At 45.9% G+C, this 21809-nt stretch overlaps 2 protein-coding genes across 2 annotated transcripts; both read right to left on the bottom strand.

Annotated features, from left to right (window-relative positions):
- Positions 1-2079, bottom strand: LOC307031788 (uncharacterized protein). Its single transcript, XM_079669191.1, has one exon. The coding sequence runs from the start codon at positions 1958-1960 to the stop codon at positions 425-427; it is 1536 nt and encodes a 511-aa protein (XP_079525317.1). The 5' UTR covers positions 1961-2079; the 3' UTR covers positions 1-424.
- Positions 2080-19752: 17673 nt separating this feature from the next.
- LOC307031786 (uncharacterized protein) lies at positions 19753-21453 on the bottom strand. Its single transcript, XM_079669190.1, has one exon. It carries the CDS (start codon positions 21350-21352, stop codon positions 19817-19819), a length of 1536 nt encoding a protein of 511 aa, XP_079525316.1. The 5' UTR covers positions 21353-21453; the 3' UTR covers positions 19753-19816.
- Between the last annotated feature and the right edge of the window lie 356 nt (positions 21454-21809).

The raw sequence follows: 21809 nt of genomic DNA, 5'->3' as shown, positions 1-21809 counted from the left end.
TCTTTTTTTATGGCTTTATTGTTGATCAGTTCATCCACAGATCACAATGTGAATAGGATAGAAAAAGCTAGAATTACTTTTCTTTTTTATTTAAAACCATGCAGTGTAAGATCACTGAAAAATGTGAAAGCAATGACACATTCAACACCTCTAGAGGGAGACAAACACCTTCAACTGTCAGGCAGAAACAGTAGAAACATAACCAACTTCCAAAATACACTGCCATGGAGACAGCTGAAGATCACATTGGCTACCGTGTGTAAGTTGTTCACTATAAAGAATCACAACATATTGTTTGCACTAAAGGCACTATATTTACATTTGACAGCAAGTCAACATATCATCAATTACATTTATATGAATCCAATAAAAGCAGATACTTGCACTTCTGAGCTTTGTTCAATGATCAGCATTTTCCGACCCATTACAGAAACTCACAAACCACCTCTGGGATGCAAACGCCCCCAATAACTGCTCCACAGGAACATTTATCTTGATGAGGGCTGTAGTTGCGCATTCCATCACGGTATTGATTTTTGTAATAGTTGTAAGCCTTCCCACATGTGCATTGCCATGGGTTCTGTTGGATATTTTTGGCGTTTTTCTTTTCTACTTGAACGAAGGTAGCCAGGTCCCAGTTGCTGGGAATCGCCTTTATTGTGATTATCTCTTCCCTCTGGTGCTGTCCGGTTCTGCTGAAGAAGGACAGCGAGGAGCCAACAAAGTTCCAAAACAATTCCACCGCTTCAGGTCGTGGTGCTGCCTCATCTCCATTTTGTGTGAGTAGTGCAGAGAAAACGTTGTGTTTTTTCTTTGTTGGGGTCATGAAATGTGTCTGCATCCCTGTGGAACTGACTGATGTATCAGAGGAATCCTCATTTTCTGTTGTGAGAGAGCTGAGCTTATTATCTTCGCAGCGCAGACCATAGACCGGTCCATCCATGACGTTTTTTGCAGACTGTTTGTCACATAAACCAACGGTCCAGTCAGAGTCCTGGGAAAAACAGACCATCCACCTCTGGAAGTCCTGAGTTGACAGGGTGCTACGGATCAGAAGAGTGGCAGTACATTGCTCTGATGAACTACTGTAGAAAACCTTCCTTTTGTCTTCGGACAGTGACATGGCAGGGCCGAAAATCTGGGGGTCAAAGATCAGGTCTGAACCAGTAGCAACAAGCTCCTGGTGGTTCTCTGGGTCAACCAGGGTGAGCAAGGATCCCCAGAAGTGGCCGGCTTGCTTCTCCATTTTTTCACCATTCTCTCTTATCTCCTGAACCAGTTTGTCTCGGTCACTGCCAGGCTCCAACCCTTTTCCCAGGTCCACAACCTTGGCCTTCTCCAAATCCTGATGCACCTGAGAATACATCTGCAGGAATCTGAAGGTGTCCTTCTCCTTCTTTGCTGCCAGCATGCTGCTCTTGCTGGTTTTGATGGCCACCATACGGGCAGAGACTGAACTCTGGACGCTGATCAGGGTGATATCATGCAGGCTGGTCACAGCTTCAACGAAACGCAGACAGGAGCGACCAAGCTTCTCGCTTTCACTCTTCTCCCACTTCTCCAAACTCACATTCACGTCATCGGTTTTCGTCAGTACAGCCTGCTGCTCTGCGTTGAGCTTCTCCATGAGCTCTTTGTGGGCCGTGGAGAAGGTCTTCATGTTGTGAAGGCGGTGCTGGTCTTCAATGGCGCAGGAAACACACACACAGGTCATGTCATCCAAGCAGTAGTACTCCAGCAGTTTTCCATGTTGGGGGCATTTAGTAGTGCCACATAACGCCATGGGTTCGGTCAGAGGATGGGTTTGCAGTAACACAGGAGTGGTCAGGTGGATCTGGAGATGCTGGACACACATGGAGATCTCACCTTTCATGCAGGTCTTCCGTGCCGGTTTCCTGTCCTCCTCTGTGCACATGTCGCAGAGGATAACTTGAAGGTCCTTTGGTAGATTGTCCGACATGTTTCAGAAGCAGGAAGTCTTGAAAAATTCCAATGAAATATGATTTTGCTGATGAGATGCTGCCTGCTTCTAGTTGCTCAGTTTTGGGTTTTAATGCTCTGCGACATCAGCGTTGCACAACAGTTTCGATTTTTGATAAAGGAAACCAGATCAGAGGGTGGAGCATAGCCTATGACCCTGTACCTATGGGGTGGAGTTAGACTGATTTACCTGAGGGCTTTTGTGACAGTGTTAAGTTTCATTTTACACATTAGAAATGAGCAACGCCAATATGAGCTGGTATTTATTTCTAACTTGCCAACACATGCTGGTATAACTCTTTGTGCCTGTGAAAGACTCTAAGAATTTTAACAAATTGACATTCAGATAAAGTAGTTAGCAGCCCATTATAATCTATCACAAAAATTGTATAACTAATTTAAATGTTCTTGATATCGATTTGTTCTTAGAAGAATTAATACCTGCAACTTTTTTGCATTTCAAATCTTTGCATTGAGAGCACAGTCATTACATTTTACTTAAGCGTATCACTCACACTGATGTTCACATTGATCAAATGAAACAAACAGTGAAATGACAATCTGGAAAAGTTAGCTGGAAATGTAATTGCACATAATGAATATGGAAATGTTATGATGTGGGCTACAGACAACAACATGGATGACCATTACAGAAGTTCACAAAGCATCTCTATGATGACTTAAGAACGTTAAGTCAGGAAAGCTAAAAACCACTTCCACTTTTTGCGGCCGGGCCAATGGGTTTGTTATATTGTTACCTGAAGGGTCAATGGCTTGACTGAAAATACGGAGCACGTTGTCAGTCCTCCTCCTCACATTCATATGCGTATGTCTTAGGCCTAATGCAGTCATATTCTCACTATACTGTGTTGTGAGAAAGCTGAGCTGGTTACCTTTGCAGCACAGTGCATAGACTTCTCCATCTCTCAACTCCTTTGCATCATTTGTGTCACATAAACCAATGGTCCAGTCACAGTGTTTCGAAAGGCTGGTCACCCATCCCTCAAAGCTATGACCAGACTGTATCCCCTGAATGGTAAACATGCAGGCAGAGCTTCCTCCCAGCCAATTACTGTAGAAAACCTTCCTTTTGTCTTCGGACAGAGACAAGCCAGGTCCTGCAGTCTTTTGGTCAAATATCAGGTCAGAATTAGTAGCAATGAACTCCTGAGGGTTCTCTGGGTCAACCAGGGTCAGCAAGGATCCCCAGAATTTGCCGGCTTGCTTAACAATTTCTTCCCCATTCTGTTTTATCTCCTGAACCAGTTTGTCTCTGTCACGATCTGTCTGTGTTGTGTTTTGTCTTGTCTTTTTCTGTCTTTGGTTTCATGTTTTATTTTGAAAAGTCTTCACCTCCTGTCTTGCCTGTTGCTGTCTGTCTGTTTTCCCTCCTACCTAATTACCCGATTGTGTTCACCTGGTGCCCCTGTGTTTTCTCCTCCCTCCTCACCTGTGTCTTGTTTGTGTGATTAATCTTGTGTGTATTCAAGTTCTGTTTTTTCTGTCTGTCATTGTTGGTTCATTGTTTGTCTTTGACTGTGTTCTCGGGTTAGTGGTCTGTTTGTGCCTCTAGACCTTGAAATAAAGTAATTTTTTCAGTTTATTCTGCATTTGGTAGTGATGGCGAGATGAAGCCTTATGAAGCTTTGAAGCTTTCCAGCCAATTGGTTCGCAAAAGGGTTCATCTCATGAGGCTTCATCATGGGCTTCATTTGAACACAAACCCCCCTGTTGGTCAAAGTGTGTAAAACAGCCAGATTGGACAACTGAACAGTGTGCTCTATCTCATACCGAGTTCCCAATGAGTAAAGCCTTAGAATAACTCTAAACAACAAACATGAAGTCATATTTTCATGTTAACAATATTGTTTTTATTTCAGTTTAATGATTGTGATTGAAAAGCCTAAGGAGGCTGCTAAACATTGCAAAGAGGGATTTATATTCCTTAATAATATTCGTAAACTTAACCATGTTGTAGCCTGAGAAAGGCTAAACCATATCAAAGAATACATTTATTAACTACATTATCTCATTTAGCTGTACTTTTATAAACAACAAAAAAGACGTAATGACCAGTCACCTTGCGGTTGACAGTCAACTGCTTTCCGGCTGAGCCACAGCTTCCTGAAAACACTGCACTATGTTTACTCCGGTATTTATTCATTTATTTTTGTATTCCTACATTTATTTATGCTTTTATTTATTTATACGTATGACATGTTCCGACCTCTATATAAGTGAGGGTCTGAGCTCTCTTAATACTATCGTGTCACCGGCCCGGGTTCTTATTATACATCCATGGGTAATATGAGCGTTGTGGTTCAACCGATCTAAAGCACTTTCTGCTTCCAGCAAATCGGTTCACTAAAAGGTTCATCTGAGGCTTCATCATGGGCTTCATGTGCACACAAGACCCCCTGTTGGTGAACAGGTGTAAAACAGCCAAATATTATTTGTAATCTTTGACATACTAAAAATACTGGAAATAATGATACAAAAGTGTAAAAGATGTCAAATGTATTTGTAATCCTGTATTAACAGAATTTTGCACCAGTAAGTGTTTTAAAATGACATATAATAATAAAAACAATGTATCAATACAGTATCTTGTTGTTATATCTATACATAAATAAATGTAAATGTCTGCTGCCTTCTATAAACACAAAAGAAGCAATATATGTTCGAAAACTGGAAAAGAAGAAGGGTTTAACCTGTCAGAGGGCAGTGAATATGCTTGTGTGACTTTGCAGAGGGCAGTGAAAATGCTTGTGTGACTTTGCAAAGGCCAGCGAAAATGCTTGTGATTCATGGAACAATTTTATTGGTTTTTGTTTAAAAACATTATTTTTTCCACAGTTTTTGGGCTTAGGCGATTTATTTTCAACTTCTCCTGCCTTTGAAAATACTCTTTCACACGGGACTGAGGAAGCAGGTGTGCACAAAAAAGTGACTGCAAGTTTATCCAGGTTTGGATAAACATGTTTTTGTGTCTGCCAGTAGTTCAGAGGGTCCTCCAAGCGTCTGATATTTGGTTCGGCCAGGTACCGCTGGACTTCAACAGTTGCGTCAGCTGTGGCATTCTTGGTCTTCCTGGACATCTTCACAGTCTGATCCAATTTATGCCAGAGTTTTTTTCCTGAAAAGTATACACATAGAGTGTCAGTGGATGTAGTAATTACTTCAAATTGCTTTAAAAATTAATAAAATTACCTGGGGTTTCTTGTTCAGGTTGAGATGTGGATTAACTTTCTTGGGGCACGGCTTCAGGTGTTCGGATCAGTGCACCACATTCAGTCACAAGCCTTTTTGTGGCTTCTGCAGCTTTTAAAGGGCTAACCAATCCGATCAGTTTGAACCTAGGGTCCAGTAGTGTTGCCAATGACATGATGCTCATAGATTGGAGTGTGTGGAGCCTCTCTCTTAGCTGCCTTAAGAGGTGTTCTCCCATTTCTTTGGCCACTGCTACTGCAGTTTTTGCCATTTCCTCATGAAGCATTTGCTCCAGCATTTTGAGGAGGGGCACAACCTTGGAACCAGATACATTTTTCTTCTCAGAAAGCTCAATGGTGGCATCATTGGATCCAGACAGCAGAGAGAGGCACCCACTTATGATGGTGAACTCAGCAGAGGTCAGTGTGGTGATTTCTGTGTTCAAACTGGCTAATGCCGCACCAACTGGTTCTCTGAGGTCCACCAGACGTTGCAGCATGTGATATGTGCTGTTCCAGCGGGTCTCCACCTCTTGCAGGAGCTTCAGTGTGCCTTAGCACCGATACAAGCTTCTCCTTTAACACAAAATTAAAGATGTATTTAATTGTCAAATTAGCAGTAACATAAACATAGCATTATTGTTATTATTCATTATTAACCAATGTAAGAAAGGTCAAAGCACATGCTGCTCCTGAAATATCCCACCAGTTTTCTTGCCTTGGCTCGAATATCACACACCACAGGGGTCATGTCAAGAGAATTTTTGACAATCAAATTCAGTGTATGTACAATGCATATTGCATGACGTAGCTTTAATGACACAGCTGTGTTAAGAATGAGTATCTTGTAACTTTCTTTTATTTGCATGATAAAGCGAAGTTAACATGGTTAAATTATAAAATATATTATTTCAAAATATTAAATGAAAAACCTTGAGCAGGTCCACCTCCATGTCCCTCCTTGTTCTCATGTATGGCACGATAATGCCTTAGCATGGATGAAGTATTAAAATTTATTATTGTATCCCAGTTCCCTGGAGCACAATAAAACTTACTTACTTACTTACTTACTAGAAAAAGTAAAAAAATGAACCATACAAAATCTAAAATAATACATCTGTTGTAATATACTATGTATGCAACCTACCTTATTGGGTGAAATCAGATCAAAGTGTTCCCACACAGGGGAAGTCCTTCTCTTCTTTGCTGGCTCCATTCTAACGAGTTGCAAAAATATCGTACAACCAAAACTGGCAAATGACAGTGTTCTCCTCTCACAAGGTTCACACATCTTGATTCGAATCCAATGGGTTTTTATGGTTTTTATCTGTCAGAAGCACGCGCCAAGATCTGAAGCGCTTCCTGAAGCAGTCACGTGGTATCGACAGGCAGCGAGGCTTCGTTTGTGATCGATGACGTCACTGGCCCAAAACGATACAAGCCTCGATACAGGCTTCACAAAAAGCTTCGGGGATTACTCGACACACGCTCCGAAGCCTCGGAGCAATACGTAACATCGCTAGCATTTGGGTCCTGCCTGCTTCACTCAACCGTAACAGAATGAACCAACCACAAATGGACCCAGCAGATGATCCATTTTAGGTAGAATTACAGCATTTTACCTTTTATCTGGCTTGCTGCTTTGATTGGTGGAAGGGAGCATCCAGTGTTCGGCAGAAGAGGGCCGCTCTGGTAGAGGCGCACCGGTTGGCAGCAGAGAAACCATGTTTTGTTGAGTTCTTATCTGACTGGATTTTGGACTTCCTTTCAACATGTGATTCCCGGCCAGCAAGCACCAGGCATGCTAGCCCCCTGCCTCCCAATTCCCAACCTGATGCCATACGTCTTGGCGTGTTCCGTCTGGAGTCAACCCCTGCTTCTTCCCCATTTCCTGCTCCTGTCCAGGAGCCGTACTCGGGTACTCGTCTGGCTTTTGGAGGTCCACGGAACCTCCAAAAGGCTCCGAAGAGAAGGAGTCGCAGGTCCACGCTAGCAGCCCGAGCCCCAGAAGCCATGCTTTGGGCTACAGTACAGGCCCCAGCAAACATGGTCCCGGCTCCAGTACCGGCCCCAGCAGCCATGGTTCCAGCCCCAGTTCTGGCCCCAGCAGCCATGGTCCCAGCTTCGTTTCTGGCCCCAGCAGCCATGGTTCCGGCTCCAGAACCGGCCCACAAAGCCATGGATCCGTGCACCAGTATCGGCCCACACAGCCATGCTTCCATGCTCCATTACCTGGCTTACACAGCCAGGGTCCAGGCCTCTGTTCCGTGCCCAACAGCCATGGTTCCGGCTCCAGAACCTGCCCCAGCAGCCATGGTTTCGGCTCCAGTACTGGCTCTCCGGCCGACGCAAGCTCCCCATGTCCTGTCGGCGTACCGGCCGACTCCAGCACCTCGTCTCCTGTTGGCTCTCCGGCCTACGCCAGCTCACCGTGTCCTGTCGGCATACCGGCCGACTCCAGCCCCCCGTGTCCTGTCGGCATTCCGACCGACTCCTGCCCCCCATGTTCTGTCGGCGAACCGACCGTCTCAAGTCTTCTCTCAAGTTCCTTCTCAAGTCCCCTCTCAAGTCTCCTTACAATTCAACTCTCGAGTCCCCTCTCGAGTCCCTTCTCGAGTCCCCTCTCGAGTCCCCTCTCGAGTCACCTCTCGAGTCTCCTCTCAAGTTCCTTCTTGAGTCCCCTCTCGAGTCCCCTCTCCAGTCCCCTCTCAAGTCCCCTCTCAAGTTCCCTCTCAAGTTCCTTCTCGAGTCCCCTCTCGAGTCCCCTCTCAGGTCTCCTCTCGAGTTCCCTCTCAAGTTCCCTCTCCAGTCACCTCTCGAGTCTCCTCTCAAGTTCCTTCTCGAGTTCCCTCTCGAGTCCCCTCTCAAGTCTCCTTACAAGTCACCTCTCGAGTTCCCTCTCAAGTCCCCTCTCCAGTTCCATCTCAAGTCCCCTCTCCAGTCCCTACTCTCTTCTTTAGTCCCTACTCAAGTCCCTACTCAAGTGCCGTTGGAAGTTCCGCTGGGGGTCCTGCCAACTCCATGTCCTGTCCCGTTGGGGGTCCCGCCGACTACTCTTCTGCCGGGGGTCCTGCCAACCCTATGTCCTGTCCCGTTGGGGGTCCCACCGACTGCTCCTCTGCCTGGGGTCCTGCCAACCCTGTGTCCTGTGCTGTTGGAGGCCCTGCCAACTACTCTTCTGCCGGGGGTCCTGCCAACCCTATGTCCCGTGCCGTTGGAGGTCCTGCTGGGGGTCCTGCCAATCCTGTGTCCTGTCCCGTTGGGGGTCCCGCTGACTACTCTCCTACCTATGTCCTGTTCCATTGGAGGTTCCGCTGGGGGTCCTGCCAGCTCCATGTCCAGTCCCGTTGGAGGTCCCGCCGACTACTCTACTGCCGGGGGTCCTGCCAACCCCATGTCCTGTCCCGTTGGGGGTCCCGCCGACTACTCCCCTGCCGGGGGTCCTGCCAACCCTATGTCCTGTGCCGTTGGAGGTCCCACCGACTACTCTCCTGCCGGGGGTCCTGCCAACCCTGTGTCCTGTGCCATTGGAGGTTCCGCTGGGGGTCCTGCCAGCTCCATGTCCAGTCCCGTTGGGGGTCCCGCCGAGAACTCTTCTGCCGGGGGTCCTGCCAACCCCTTGTCCTGTTCCGTTGGAGGCCCCGCCATCACCTGTCTCGCCGGGGGTCCTGCCAACTTCTGGTCCTCTTCCGTGGGGGATCCTGCCGAAGCATGTCCCACCGTCTCCAGTTCCTGTTCGGCCGACGCCTGGTCCTGCCCGGCCTCCGGAGCTGTCTGGTCTTCGCCCTCGAGCCCGGCCCCCTGAGAGCCGCGGTCTTCGCCCTCGAGCCCGGCCCCCTGAGAGCCGTGGTCTTCGCCCTCGAGCCCGGCCCCCTGAGTGCCGCGGTCTTCGCCCTCGGGCCTGGGCCCCTGACTCTTCCTGCCGCGGTCTTCGCCCTCGAGCCCGGCCCCCTGAGATCCGCGGTCTTCGCCCTCGAGCCCGGCACCCTGAGTGTCGCGGTCTTCGCCCTCGGGCCCCTGACTCTTCCTGCTGCGGTCCTCGCCCTCGGGCCCGGCCCTCTGACTCTTCCTGCCGCTGCCTTCGCCCTCATGCTCGGCCCCCTGAGTTTGCCCGCTGTGGCCTTCATTCCACCATGGACTCTGCCTTGCCCCCGGGCCGTCCGCCCGAGACCCCCACCTTGGACTCTGCCTTGCCCCCGGGCCGTCCGCCCGAGTCCCCCTTTTCGGCTTCTGCCTTGCCCCCGGGCCGTCCGCCCGAGATCCCTTCCGGGTCCTCCGCTGTGCTCCTGGGCTGTCAGCCCAAAACCCATCCTCCAGACCCCCTCCACCCACCCTGGTGGCCCTAGTTTTGTGTCCCTCCTCCGGTCCCCCTCCCCCCACCCTGCTGTACGGTTTTATTTTCTGGGCATTTGTTTTGTGTGTTTTGGGACGTCTGGGATCCGTCACTTGATGGGGGGGGTAATGTCACGATCTGTCTGTGTTGTGTTTTGTCTTTTTCTGTCTTTGGTTTCATGTTTTATTTTGAAAAGTCTTCACCTCCTGTCTTGCTTGTTGCTGTCTGTCTGTTTTCCCTCCTACCTAATTACCCGATTGTGTTCACCTGGTGCCCCTGTGTTTTCTCCTCCCTCCTCACCTGTGTCTTGTTTGTGTGATTAGTCTTCTGTGTATTTAAGTTCAGATTTGTCTGTCTCTCATTGTTGGTTCATTGTTTGTCTTTGACTGTGATCTCGGGTTAGTGTTCTGCTTGTGCCTCTAGACCTTGAAATAAAGGTATTTTTTCAGTTTATTCTGCATTTGGGTCCTGCCTGCTTCACTCAACCGTAACAGTCTCGGTCACTGCCAGGCTCCAACCCTTTTCTCAGGTCCACAGCCTTGGCCTTCTCCAAATCCTGATGCACCTGAGAATACATCTGCAGGAATCGGAAGGTGTCCTTCTCCTTCTGTGCTGCTTGCATTCTGCTTTTGCTGGTTTTGATGGCCACCATACGGGCAGAGACTGAACTCTGGACGCTGGTCAGAGCGATATCACGCAGGCTGGTCACAGCTTCAACGAGACGCAGACAGGAGCGACCAAGCTTCTCTCTTTCACTCTTCTCCCACTTTCCCAGATTCACATAATCCTCATTAGTTTTCACCAGTGAAGCCTGCTGATCTGCGTTGAGCTTCTCCATGAGCTCTTTGTGGGCCGTGGAGAAGGTCTTCATGTTGTGAAGACGGTGCTGGTCTTCAATGGCGCAGGAAACAAACACACAGGTAAATTCATCCAAGCAGTAGTACTCCAAGAGCTTGACATGTTGGGGGGATTTAGTAGTGCTTAAGCCTGCAAACCCCAAGGCCAGTGGTTCAGTCAGAGGATGTGTTTGCAGTAACACAGGAGAGGTCAGGTGGGTCTGGAGATGCTGGACACACATGGAGATCTCACATTTCATGCAGCTCTTCCGTGCCGGTTTCCTGTCCTCTGTGCACATGTCGCAGAGGATAACTTTTTGATTCTTTAGTAGATTGTCAGACATGTTTTCAGAATGCCTTCGTTGTTTAATGTGGATTAACAAAAACAGGTTGCCCTTGTAAACAAAATATTTGCTTGCCGGTATCGCAGAGTCTGGTGTGACAGCTTGAGCCTCTTTCATTGGAATAGAAAGTTGACGTTGGTGTGCACATAAATGACTCTTTTATAGCCGTAAGATAGTGTCTATGCCCTTTTAACCATAAAAAGGCTTACATTTCCTTACCTTATCAATATACCATATTAGTCATGGTAGAGCTAATATGACTATAGTCTCAAAATAGCCATACAGTTGGATTAAAGTCATCTTCTGAACATTTTTGAACAAAAAATCAAACAAACTTTATAGGATTTATTTCAGGGCTGTCATATTGTACTATACAGTTGTACCTTATGAACTGGAAACCTAGGGTATAGTTTTGTTAATATATATAGTTATAGTTAGTTAATATATATATATATATATATATATATATATATATAATCAGAGGTGGAAGTTGTACTCAGATGAATTACTCAAGTATAATTAGCAATACTTAAACTACCAAAAGTACTAGTTTTGCAAAATAGCCATTTTAGGCACCAGATATGTTTAAATGTTTTTAGAAAAGTTATTGTTGGATTTATCTGTTTGTCACTTCAATGTTGCACGTGGTAACGATGGGGTTTATTTGAATGACTACTGGATGGCTTAACCTGTAATAATACTGTATAATATAATATTTGTTGATTTATAATGTGTTTTCATAACCTAAATCTGCAAAGTAACTTTACTAAATATGTAAAATAAATGTAAGTATTAAACTAGCATAACTTGAAAATACTCGATTAAAGTACAAGTAGCCTACCTCAATGTGTACAGTAGGCTACTTGAGTAGGCCTACATGTATACTACACTACTGTTTATAATATACTATCATTTTAAACACCCAATTTAATAGATAAACCCTTAAAGACTTAACTTTAAGTGTAACTGGATGGGGCGGTTTTAATTGACCAATCCAGAAAACCTGTCATACTTAACAGGCCATCTCTCCACTTAAGTAAGTACGCTGAAAGGTAAGGACTCAAAACCAGTCATTAATTGAAATAAGTGATCTAATATCGGTGTATTCTTGAAGCTGCCAAGCATATTGATTACTTATAGGAAAATAAAAAGTACCTATGTTAACTGTATCAGAAACGTAGGGATGTAAACAAAACAACGTCAACAGCTAAACCAAAAGCTAAGCTAGTCAATGTTCAACTGATATTTATTCAAATTATTGCGATCGTTACTGCTCAACAAACGGTCAAACTTAACGGCTATAACATTACTGTACATGTTACCGTGGATACAGTTAATCTAACTTGAATCGGAAGAAATTACTTCAAGAGCAAACGTAGCTTGCTAGCTAAAGTTAGCTAACTAGTTCATATGAATTGTTACCACAAATAAGTTTAAATATACACCCCTATTAACATTATTCATGTTGGTGTTATCTGGCCAATGAGGTGGTAATGCAGAACATTTACTGAAATATATTACTTGAGTACATTTACTAAAGTAGGCCTACTTAATTTTACTTCAGTATATTTAGAGGTACTTGTACTTAAATATTTTCATGTTATGCTAGTTTTTACTTCTACATTTTGGCAGCAAATATTGTACTCACTACATTTTGACAACATTAGTTACTATTTGCTTTTGCATTTTTATGTTTTTACGAACATTAAATCAAATAATACACTCTGATTTTCTATCAGGGATGGAAATAACTGGCAGTATAACAAGTTATTAATGTTACGTGATCCTTTAACAGCTGCACATGATTGCCACATAATGCATTACTATAGCAGTGATATAATATCTATTTCCCGAAAAAAGGCCACTTTGGATAATGAGTACTTTTAGATTTGGTACTTAAGTATATTTTGCTGCTATTGTTTTTTTACTTTGACTTCAGTAACTTTTTGAATGCAGGACTTTTATTTGTAACAAAGTATTTTTAGACTGTGGTATTATGACTTTTCCTTAAGTATAACATCTGTGTACTTCTTCCGCCATAATGCAATAACATATCCATTAAGTTAAACTATAAGGTAACATTATCTTACTTGCACTATATTTCTATCACTAACGTTTTAAGTCCCTTTTTACTTTCACAGAGGGAATATTTCACTTTATTTTCTCCACTATTGTGTTTTTGGTTTCAGATTTGAGGCAAAAAAAAATCTTCCTTTTCATAACTAGCAAAAAGATAAAAGTGTCTTCAGGAAATTTACTGTATAAGTAAATTCAATTTTTCTTTTTATCAACCTTTTTTGGTTATCTACTCCACAGTCCTGCATCCCCACAGATGTGAAAGATGAGGCAGAACATTTCTGGAGGTTCCGTGCTCATACAAAAGACAACCAGCTTTCCTGAGGAGAATTTATCAGAACCAAATGTTGACATGATGGCCAACCAGAGCCATGTGTTGTGTCTCCCCGTGGTCTCTGACGAGCAGAAGCTTATATGGGTGCACTCAAATGAGTTCAACCTACAGCTGGATGGTGCAGAAGAGCTGAACAAGGCCTTCGACCAGTTTCCATACCTGACGGAGAAACAGACAGCTACACTGGCACAGCGCTGCTCCTTGCACCCAGACCAGGTGAAGGTGTGGTTCATGATACAGAGGCTCCGCTATAATAAATAATAATAATAATAGATTTAATTTGTTAGCGCTTTTACAGGTGCTCAAAGACGCTTTACAGATAATAGTGAAGAAAAAAAAGAAAAGAGAAGAAAGGAACAACAAATAAATATATAGTTAAAGTTAAAGTCAAATAATACAAAAACAATCACACATGAAAAGCCAGATTGAAGAGGTGAGTTTTTGTTAGTTTTTTGAAGGTGGTGAGGTCGGTGCCGTCTCTGATGGGTTGTGGGAGTGAGTTCCAGAGGGAGGGGGCAGCGACGGAGAAGGCTCTGTCCCCCCAGGTCCGGTGATTGGTGCGGGTGGGGATGGATAGGAGGTTGGCTTCTGATGAGCGGAGGCAGCGGGAAGGGGTGTGGTGGTGCAGCAGGTCTGTGAGGTAGGGGGGGGCCTGGTTGTTGAGGGCTTTGTAAGTTATGAGGAAGACTTTGAAGTGGATTCTTTGACGGACGGGGAGCCAGTGGAGGTTCTGGAGGATGGGAGTGATGTGGTCTCGGGAGCGGGTGTTGGTGAGGAGGCGGGCAGCAGAGTTCTGGATATGTTGGAGTTTATTGAGGAGGTTGGATGGTATGCCATAGAGGATGCTATTGCAGTAGTCGAGTCGTGAAGTGATGAATGTATGAATCAGGATTTCAGCAGCAGAGGAGGAGAGTGATGGGCGGAGACGGGCAATGTTTTTGAGGTGGAAAAAGGCGGTCCTGGTGATGTGATTTATGTGGTGGTTGAATTTGAGCTGACTGTCGAAAATGACTCCGAGGTTGCGGATGTGAGGGGGGGAGATAGAGTGTGGCTGTCAATGGTGAAGTTGAAATTCTAGATGTCTTTGATACGGGATGGGGGGGCCGATGATGATGATGTCTGATTTGGCACTGTTCAGTTGGAGATAGTTTGTTTGCATCCATGCTTTTATTTCTGAGAGACAGTTGGTGAGAGTGGAGTGTGTTGTGGGGGTGATGGTTTTTGTTGAGATATAAAGTTGGATGTCATCGGCGTAGCAGTGAAATTGAAGGTTGTGGCGACAAATTATTTTGCCAAGGGGGAGCATGTAAAGGATGAAGAGGAGGGGGCCAAGCACCGAACCCTGGGGGACGCCTTGGGACAGAGGAGCAGTGGAGGAGGTGCAGTTGTTGATGTTGATAAACTGATGTCTGTCGGTGAGGTAGGATTTCAGCCAGGAGAGTGCAGTGTCAGTGATGTTGAGTGATGATTCGAGGAGGGACAGCAGGATGGTGTGGTTGATGGTGTCGAATGCTGCGGTGAGGTCGAGGAGGATGAGGATGTTCAGGTTGCCGGAGTCAGAGGAGAGGAGGAGGTCGTTTGTGATTTTCAGAAGAGCTGTTTCTGTGCTGTGTTTTGATTGGAAACCGGATTGAAATGGCTCAAAGAGGTCATTGGAGCTGAGGTGGGATTTTAGTTGAGGCAATGACACGTTCAAGTATTTTTGACAGAAAGGGGAGATTTGAGATGGGCCGGAAGTTGGACATGATGTCAGGTGTGAGTCCAGGTCTTTTGAGAATGGGTGTGACAGCAGCCAGTTTGAGAGAGGGGGGAACTGATCCAGATCTGAGGGAGGAGTTAATGATGGTGGCGATGAGCTGGGACATGGCAGGGAGGCTTTCTTTAACAAATTTGGAGGGCATTGGGTCAAGTGTGCAGGTGGAGTTAATTCCAGTCATGAAGTTGGACAGTTGCATGGGGGTCACAGGGGAGAAGTGGGACAGGGGCTGTGAGGTGAAGGGGGGGGAGCCAGGAGAGGAGGTGGGGGGTGCTGATGAGGGTGTCAGATTGCTGTAAATGTTGCTGATTTTGGTTTGGAAAAACGAAAGGAAGGAGTTGCACTGTTCGGTGGTGAAGGACGAGGTGGCGTTGTCACAGGGTTTGAGAAGTTTGCTGATGGTGGAGAAGAGACGCTTGGGGTTGCTGGAGCCAGACTGAATGAGTTGTGAGTAGTAATTAGACCGGGCTGCTTTGAGTGCATTACTGTACTGCTGGAGATAGTCTTTGTAGATTTGGAGATGGACTGTTAGTGTGGTTTTCTTGTGTTGGCGTTCAAGTTGACGTTTCCTTGATTTCATTTGGCGGAGTTCGGGGGTATACCAGGGTGCGGAATGTATGAAAGAGACATTTTTAGTTTTTGTGGGGGCCAGTTCATTGAGACAGAAGGAGAGGGTGCTGTTATAATAGTCCACAAGTTCAGATGGGTTTTCAGAAAGTGGGGGGGGGGAGGCAGACATCTTGCAGGTAATGGAGGCAGTGATTGCTGAAGGTGAGATGGATTTGAGGTTTCTGTAGGTTATTGTGCGTTTTTGCTTTTGGGCGGGGATGGGGATGTTGATATCCATGATGATGGCCAGGTGATCAGAGATGTGGAGATTGAGGCTGGACAGATGATGGATGGTGAGACCAGTGGAGCAGACCAAGTCCAGGATGTGACCACGGCTGTGTGTTGGGAAGTTGATGTGTTGAGAGAAGTTGCAGCAATGAAGGGTTTCCTTAAATTCAGAGGCATATTTGCAGGTCGGGTCATCAATATGAATGTTAAAATCCCCTAAGAGGAGAACAGATGGGGATATGGCAGAAAGCTGAGTGAGAATGTCAGAGAGGTCAGAGAGAAAGGAGGGGTTTGGCTTCGGGGGACGGTAGATGATGGCTGTGACCAGGGGAGTGGGACCAGAGAGTTTAAAGATCAGGTGTTCAAATGAAGAAGCATCAGGGATGGGGATTATGGTAGCTTTTATTTCCTTTTTGATAATAGCAGCTATACCACCACCCCGCCCTTGTGGGCGAGGTTTGTCAATGTATGTGAATCCTGCTGGGGTGATTTGATTTAAAGAAAAATAGTCCAGGGGCTTTTGCCATGTTTCGGTCAGATACAGAAAGTCCAGGTTATTGTCTTTAATGAATTCATTCAGAATGTGGCTTTTATTGTGGATGGAGCGTGTGTTGAGCAGGGCTGCTCTGAGGTGACGTTGCATTGGGGGGGGTTGTGTGGACCGGGGAAGTGGAAGGAGATTGGTCAGATTCACGTGTTTTTTGTTGTGATGGCGTAGTGTGGGCGTGTGACAGGACCGAATGGACGGGATGGAGTGTGGAGACGTGGAATGAAATAAAAACTTACGGCCAGAGCCTCTGTGTGGAGGACGGCGTTTGCGGAGTATTTCGTTATCTGCGAGGATGTCCATGCAGTCCGGAGGCAGGCGGTTATTAAAGGAGTGGAGATCTGACAGGGAGTAGAGCGGCGGCATGATCCCGTGAAGTGGCGCTAGCACGGAGCTAGCTAATGCTGGGGACCCGGACAGCAGAGACCAGGAGCCGGATGACCGTAGAAGAAGGAGCGGTGTGAGTCCAGATAAAATGAGAGTGATAATCCACAGCATATCAGGAGAATGATTCCAGTGGTTTCCGGAGGAGAATCGTAGGAGGGGCTGACAGCCTGGTGCAGAGTGGGAGCCGGGTGACCAGCCTACTAGCTTGTTAGCTAGCTTGTTAGCCACCGGCTGTAGGCGGCAGGGAGAGACGATGTCAGCGGGGAAGCCGGCTGATCCCAGCGGGATGGGAAGACCCACACGAGCCGCGGAGTTAGGCTGGAGTTAGGCTGGAGTTAGGGTGGAGTTGGGGTGGAGACAGAATTGTTAGCTCGGCAGACTTCAGGGAGCCGAGGAGCATCTAGGTAGCAGCCTGCTAGGTCCGATAATGCTAGCTAGCTAGCGGGCTAGGGACCGATGAGCAGGAAAGAGCCAGCAGGTTGGAGATGACAACACATCTGATATTTTTGCTGATGACTGACGTTTCAAAAGTAGAGAGCCAGACAGGAGAGGTTCTAATCTGGACTAAAGAACAATATTTGGGGCGGAGGAGCGGCGAACAAACAACGCCAGCATCCTCGGCGACCCGGGAAAAACAGTAAATATGGCTATGGCATCAGCTGGGAATTTAAAGACATCAGGAAGGTTCGGAGGCAGTTCAAGTTGAGTTGGGGGGGAGGCAGAGCTGCAAACCAGGAAGGGGGAACAGAAAGAGGATGGAGACAAGAAAAATAAATGTAAAACACCTGATGGGAAGAAGGCAGGAGAGGTTAGGGAGGAACAGGGTGCAAGTGAGGGAAGGAGAAGTGGGGAGGCTGATGAATTATTGGAGAGAAGAATGAGGCAGGAGCAGCTAATGAAGAAAGACAAGGATGGAAAAGTAGAAGAAAAGGAATACTCAGAGGAAGCGGAAAAGTACGACGGTGACAGACGAGGTGGGAATTTAAAAAACAAAGCAAGCGGAGGAGAATATTGTGGAGAGGGCAAAAGAAGCAAACAGAGGAAGTGAGTGTCAGAAGTCCACTCAGTCGGAGATAGGGTTTTTTACCGTAAGGAATAGGAAGTTAAAAGCAAAAACGTCTGTCCCTGAAATTGGGGTACCCAATGAAACACAGGATGCAATGCCCCTGCTCATCCCTTTGGTTCAAACTCAGGCCCCCAGCATGCCTCCTCTCACTGACAACCAGACAGAAGTGCTGGGAAAAAATGACGACACTCCTCCTTCTACCTCTAATAATGGGAAGACCCCTGAGAAAAGTCACTGTGAGGAGAAATCAGAAACGCAGATGCAAACAGAGTCAACAACCACCAATGGAGGCAACTATACAAAAAAGGGCGCTTCCCATCCGTGTGGTACCCAAAGCAAAGAGGCAGTTTCAGGTGTGGAGGATGAGGGAGGCTTTCACAGAATGCCAGTATCCAGACGTTGAGGCGTACAGCAGGCTGGCTGAGGTGGTTGGAATGCCGCGCCACAGGTTGATTAAGTGGTACGGAGACATGCGCTATTATATCAAGAGATCCAGGCCGCACTGGATGAATAGCGAGCAATACGGCCAGGCCGTCGCCAACGTCAGGTACCGGCAGAGCCTGAGAGCACTTTGGAAGAAGGAGGTCAAATCCTGTGCACCGAATAACCCCTCAATAGGAAGTCATTGAATCCTCTCTTCACGTTTTAAAGGAGGCATCAGAAGAAGTTTGTTCACTTTGATTTTGTGTTTTTGAAAGACATTTGTTCACATGCATTTGCCCCCTCTTTCACATGGAATGTATCTCTGTTATTCTGTTATTGTTATTACTTGACCTGTTTGCGGTTATGATGTATGTACAGTCTTTTCTCATTTGCAACGTAGATGCTATTTTCACATCAACGATTTCCTTTTGTACCGTGCAGATGTTTTTATTGTGGTTCAAGTAAAACAGTTTGTTGTTTGAACATGACTCTTCTTGTCTTTATTTACATCGAAACACTCATAAACTGACAAAATGATCAGTGAACAGCGGCTGTAATCTCAAAGCAAATAGAAAAATAGTTACCAAAAACAAAGGACAATTCTAGAATATGATGTGAAATATATTGCACAAACAATAGAAAAACAGATGACAGTTATTCTCATGTTATCCAGCTACATTCAAAAAGCTTCCTCTGTTGTTACTACAGGTCTTCACGCGTTAAAGATCCCTATTTAGTCAACAATATGACCAGTCCAAGTTGCTCTATGATACGTCTAAGGTCACTAGGTCAGTTCCAGCTGGCTTTGTACTCTGTCCTCTGCGGCTGCCAGAGTTCTGCGCCTTCGATAATGCGACGGATCATGGAGGCGGTAGTGATAAGCAGGCGTCCAGCGGCGTGTAGGAGGGTGGAGGTCACACGCAGGGCTTCTCTTCTATACTTGGACCAGTATATGCTGAATGCTAGACCACAGTACTATAGTGCGTACAGTACAGTACATAGTAATGAAGTGCTGAATTCACAGCAGAGGTGTTATCCAGTACCAAAGTGTGTTGGCTGACGTTAACAATTCATTTATGAATCATTACAGCCTCTACATCAACGGGTCATTCCTTTTCAGTTTTACACCGTGAGCGTGTAGTTACTCCTACATTAACTGTGTTGTTTCCTTTGCTTATTGTCACATTGGTGTTAAAATGTCCAATTGAAATGCAGTTTTTCCAATACACTTGTCTTAATCAGTCAATAAAAGCATTCCACATCTTACTCTTTTTTTATGGCTTTATTGTTGATCAGTTCATCCACAGATCACAATGTGAATAGGATAGAAAAAGCTAGAATTACTTTTCTTTTTTATTTAAAACCATGCAGTGTAAGATCACTGAAAAATGTGAAAGCAATGACACATTCAACACCTCTAGAGGGAGACAAACACCTTCAACTGTCAGGCAGAAACAGTAGAAACATAACCAACTCCCAAAACACACTGCCATGGAGACAGCTGAAGATCACATTGGCTACCGTGTGTAAGTTGTTCACTATAAAGAATCACAACATATTGTTTGCACTAAAGGCACTATATTTACATTTGACAGCAAGTCAACATATCAATTACATTTATATGAATCCAATAAAAGCAGATACTTGCACTTCTGAGCTTTGTTCAATGATCAGCATTTTCCGACCCATTACAGAAACTCACAAACCACCTCTGTGATGCAAACGCCCCCAATAACTGCTCCACAGGAACACTTATCTTGATGAGGGCTGTAGTTGCGGCTTCCATCACTGTATCGATTTTTGTAATAGTTGTAAGCCTTCCCACATGTGCATTGCCATGGGTTCTGTTGGATATTTTTGGCGTTTTTCTTTTCTACTTGAACGAAGGGTGCCAGGTCCCAGTTGCTGGGAATCGCCTTTATTGTGATTATTTCTTCCCTCTGGTGCTGTCCGGTTCTGCTGAAGAAGGACAGCGAGGAGCCAACAAAGTTCCAAAACACTTCCACCGCTTCAGGTCGTGGTGCTGCCTCATCTCCATTTTGTGTGAGTAGTGCAGAGAAAACGTTGTGTTTTTTCTTTGTTGGGGTCATGAGATGTGTCTGCATCCCTGTGGAACTGACTGATGTATCAGAGGAATCCTCATTTTCTGTTGTGAGAGAGCTGAGCTTATTATCTTCGCAGCGCAGACCATAGACCGGTCCATCCATGACGTTTTTTGCAGACTGTTTGTCACATAAACCAACGGTCCAGTCAGAGTCCTGGGAAAAACAGACCATCCACCTCTGGAAGTCCTGAGTTGACAGGGTGCTACGGATCAGAAGAGTGGCAGTACATTGCCCTGATGAACGACTGTAGAAAACCTTCCTTTTGTCTTCGGACAGTGACATGGCAGGGCCGAAAATCTGGGGGTCAAAGATCAGGTCTGAACCAGTAGCAACAAGCTCCTGGTGGTTCTCTGGGTCAACCAGGGTCAGCAAGGATCCCCAGAAGTGGCCGGCTTGCTTCACCATTTTTTCACCATTCTCTCTTATCTCCTGAACCAGTTTGTCTCGGTCACTGCCAGGCTCCAACCCTTTTCTCAGGTCCACAGCCTTGGCCTTCTCCAAATCCTGATGCACCTGAGAATACATCTGCAGGAATCTGAAGGTGTCCTTCTCCTTCTGTGCTGCCAGCATGCTGCTCTTGCTGGTTTTGATGGCCACCATACGGGCAGAGACTGAACTCTGGACGCTGGTCAGGGTGATATCACGCAGGCTGGTCACAGCTTCAACGAGACGAACACTGGAGCGACCAAGCTTCTCTCTTTCACTCTTCTCCCACTTCTCCAAACTCACATTCACGTCATCGGTTTTCGTCAGTACAGCCTGCTGCTCTGCGTTGAGCTTCTCCATGAGCTCTTTGTGGGCCGTGGAGAAGGTCTTCATGTTGTGAAGGCGGTGCTGGTCTTCAATGGCGCAGGAAACACACACACAGGTCATGTCATCCAAGCAGTAGTACTCCAGCAGTTTTCCATGTTGGGGGCATTTAGTAGTGCCACATAACGCCATGGGTTCGGTCAGAGGATGGGTTTGCAGTAACACAGGAGTGGTCAGGTGGATCTGGAGGTGCTGGACACACATGGAGATCTCACATTTCATGCAGGTCTTCCGCGCCGGTTTCCTGTCCTCCTCTGTGCACATGTCGCAGAGGATAACTTGAAGGTCCTTTGGTAGATTGTCCGACATGTTTCAGAAGCAGGAAGTCTTGAAAAATTCCAATGAAATATGATTTTGTTGATGAGATGCTGCCTGCTTCTAGTTGCTCAGTTTTGGGTTTTAATGCTCTGCGACATCAGCGTTGCACAACAGTTTCGTTTTCTGATAAAGGAAACCAGATCAGAGGGTGGAGCATAGCCTATGGGGTGGAGTTAGACCGATTTGCCTGAGGCCTTTTGTGACAGTGTTAAGTTTCATTTTACACATTAGAAATGAGCAACGCCAATATGAGTTGGTATTTATTTCTAACTTGCCAACACATGCTGGTATAACTCTTTGTGCCTGTGAAAGACTCTAAGAATTTTAACAAATTGACATTCAGATACAGTAGTTAGCAGCCCATTATAATCTAGCACAAAAATTGTATAACTAATTTAAATGTTCTTGATATCGATTTGTTCTTAGAAGAATTAATACCTGCAGCTTT

The sequence above is a fragment of the Notothenia rossii genome (genome assembly GCF_949606895.1).
Source record: "Notothenia rossii genome assembly, chromosome: 3".
Taxonomy (NCBI): Eukaryota; Metazoa; Chordata; class Actinopteri; order Perciformes; family Nototheniidae; genus Notothenia; species Notothenia rossii.
Note: the sequence above shows the minus strand (reverse complement) of the source record. Positions and strands in the feature narration are given on the sequence as shown.

Bases quoted from the DNA above. Each gene is read 5' to 3' on its own strand.
- LOC307031788 (XM_079669191.1), bottom strand. From the start codon at position 1,960: ATGTCGGACAATCTACCAAAGGACCTTCAAGTTATCCTCTGCGACATG.
- LOC307031786 (XM_079669190.1), bottom strand. From the start codon at position 21,352: ATGTCGGACAATCTACCAAAGGACCTTCAAGTTATCCTCTGCGACATG.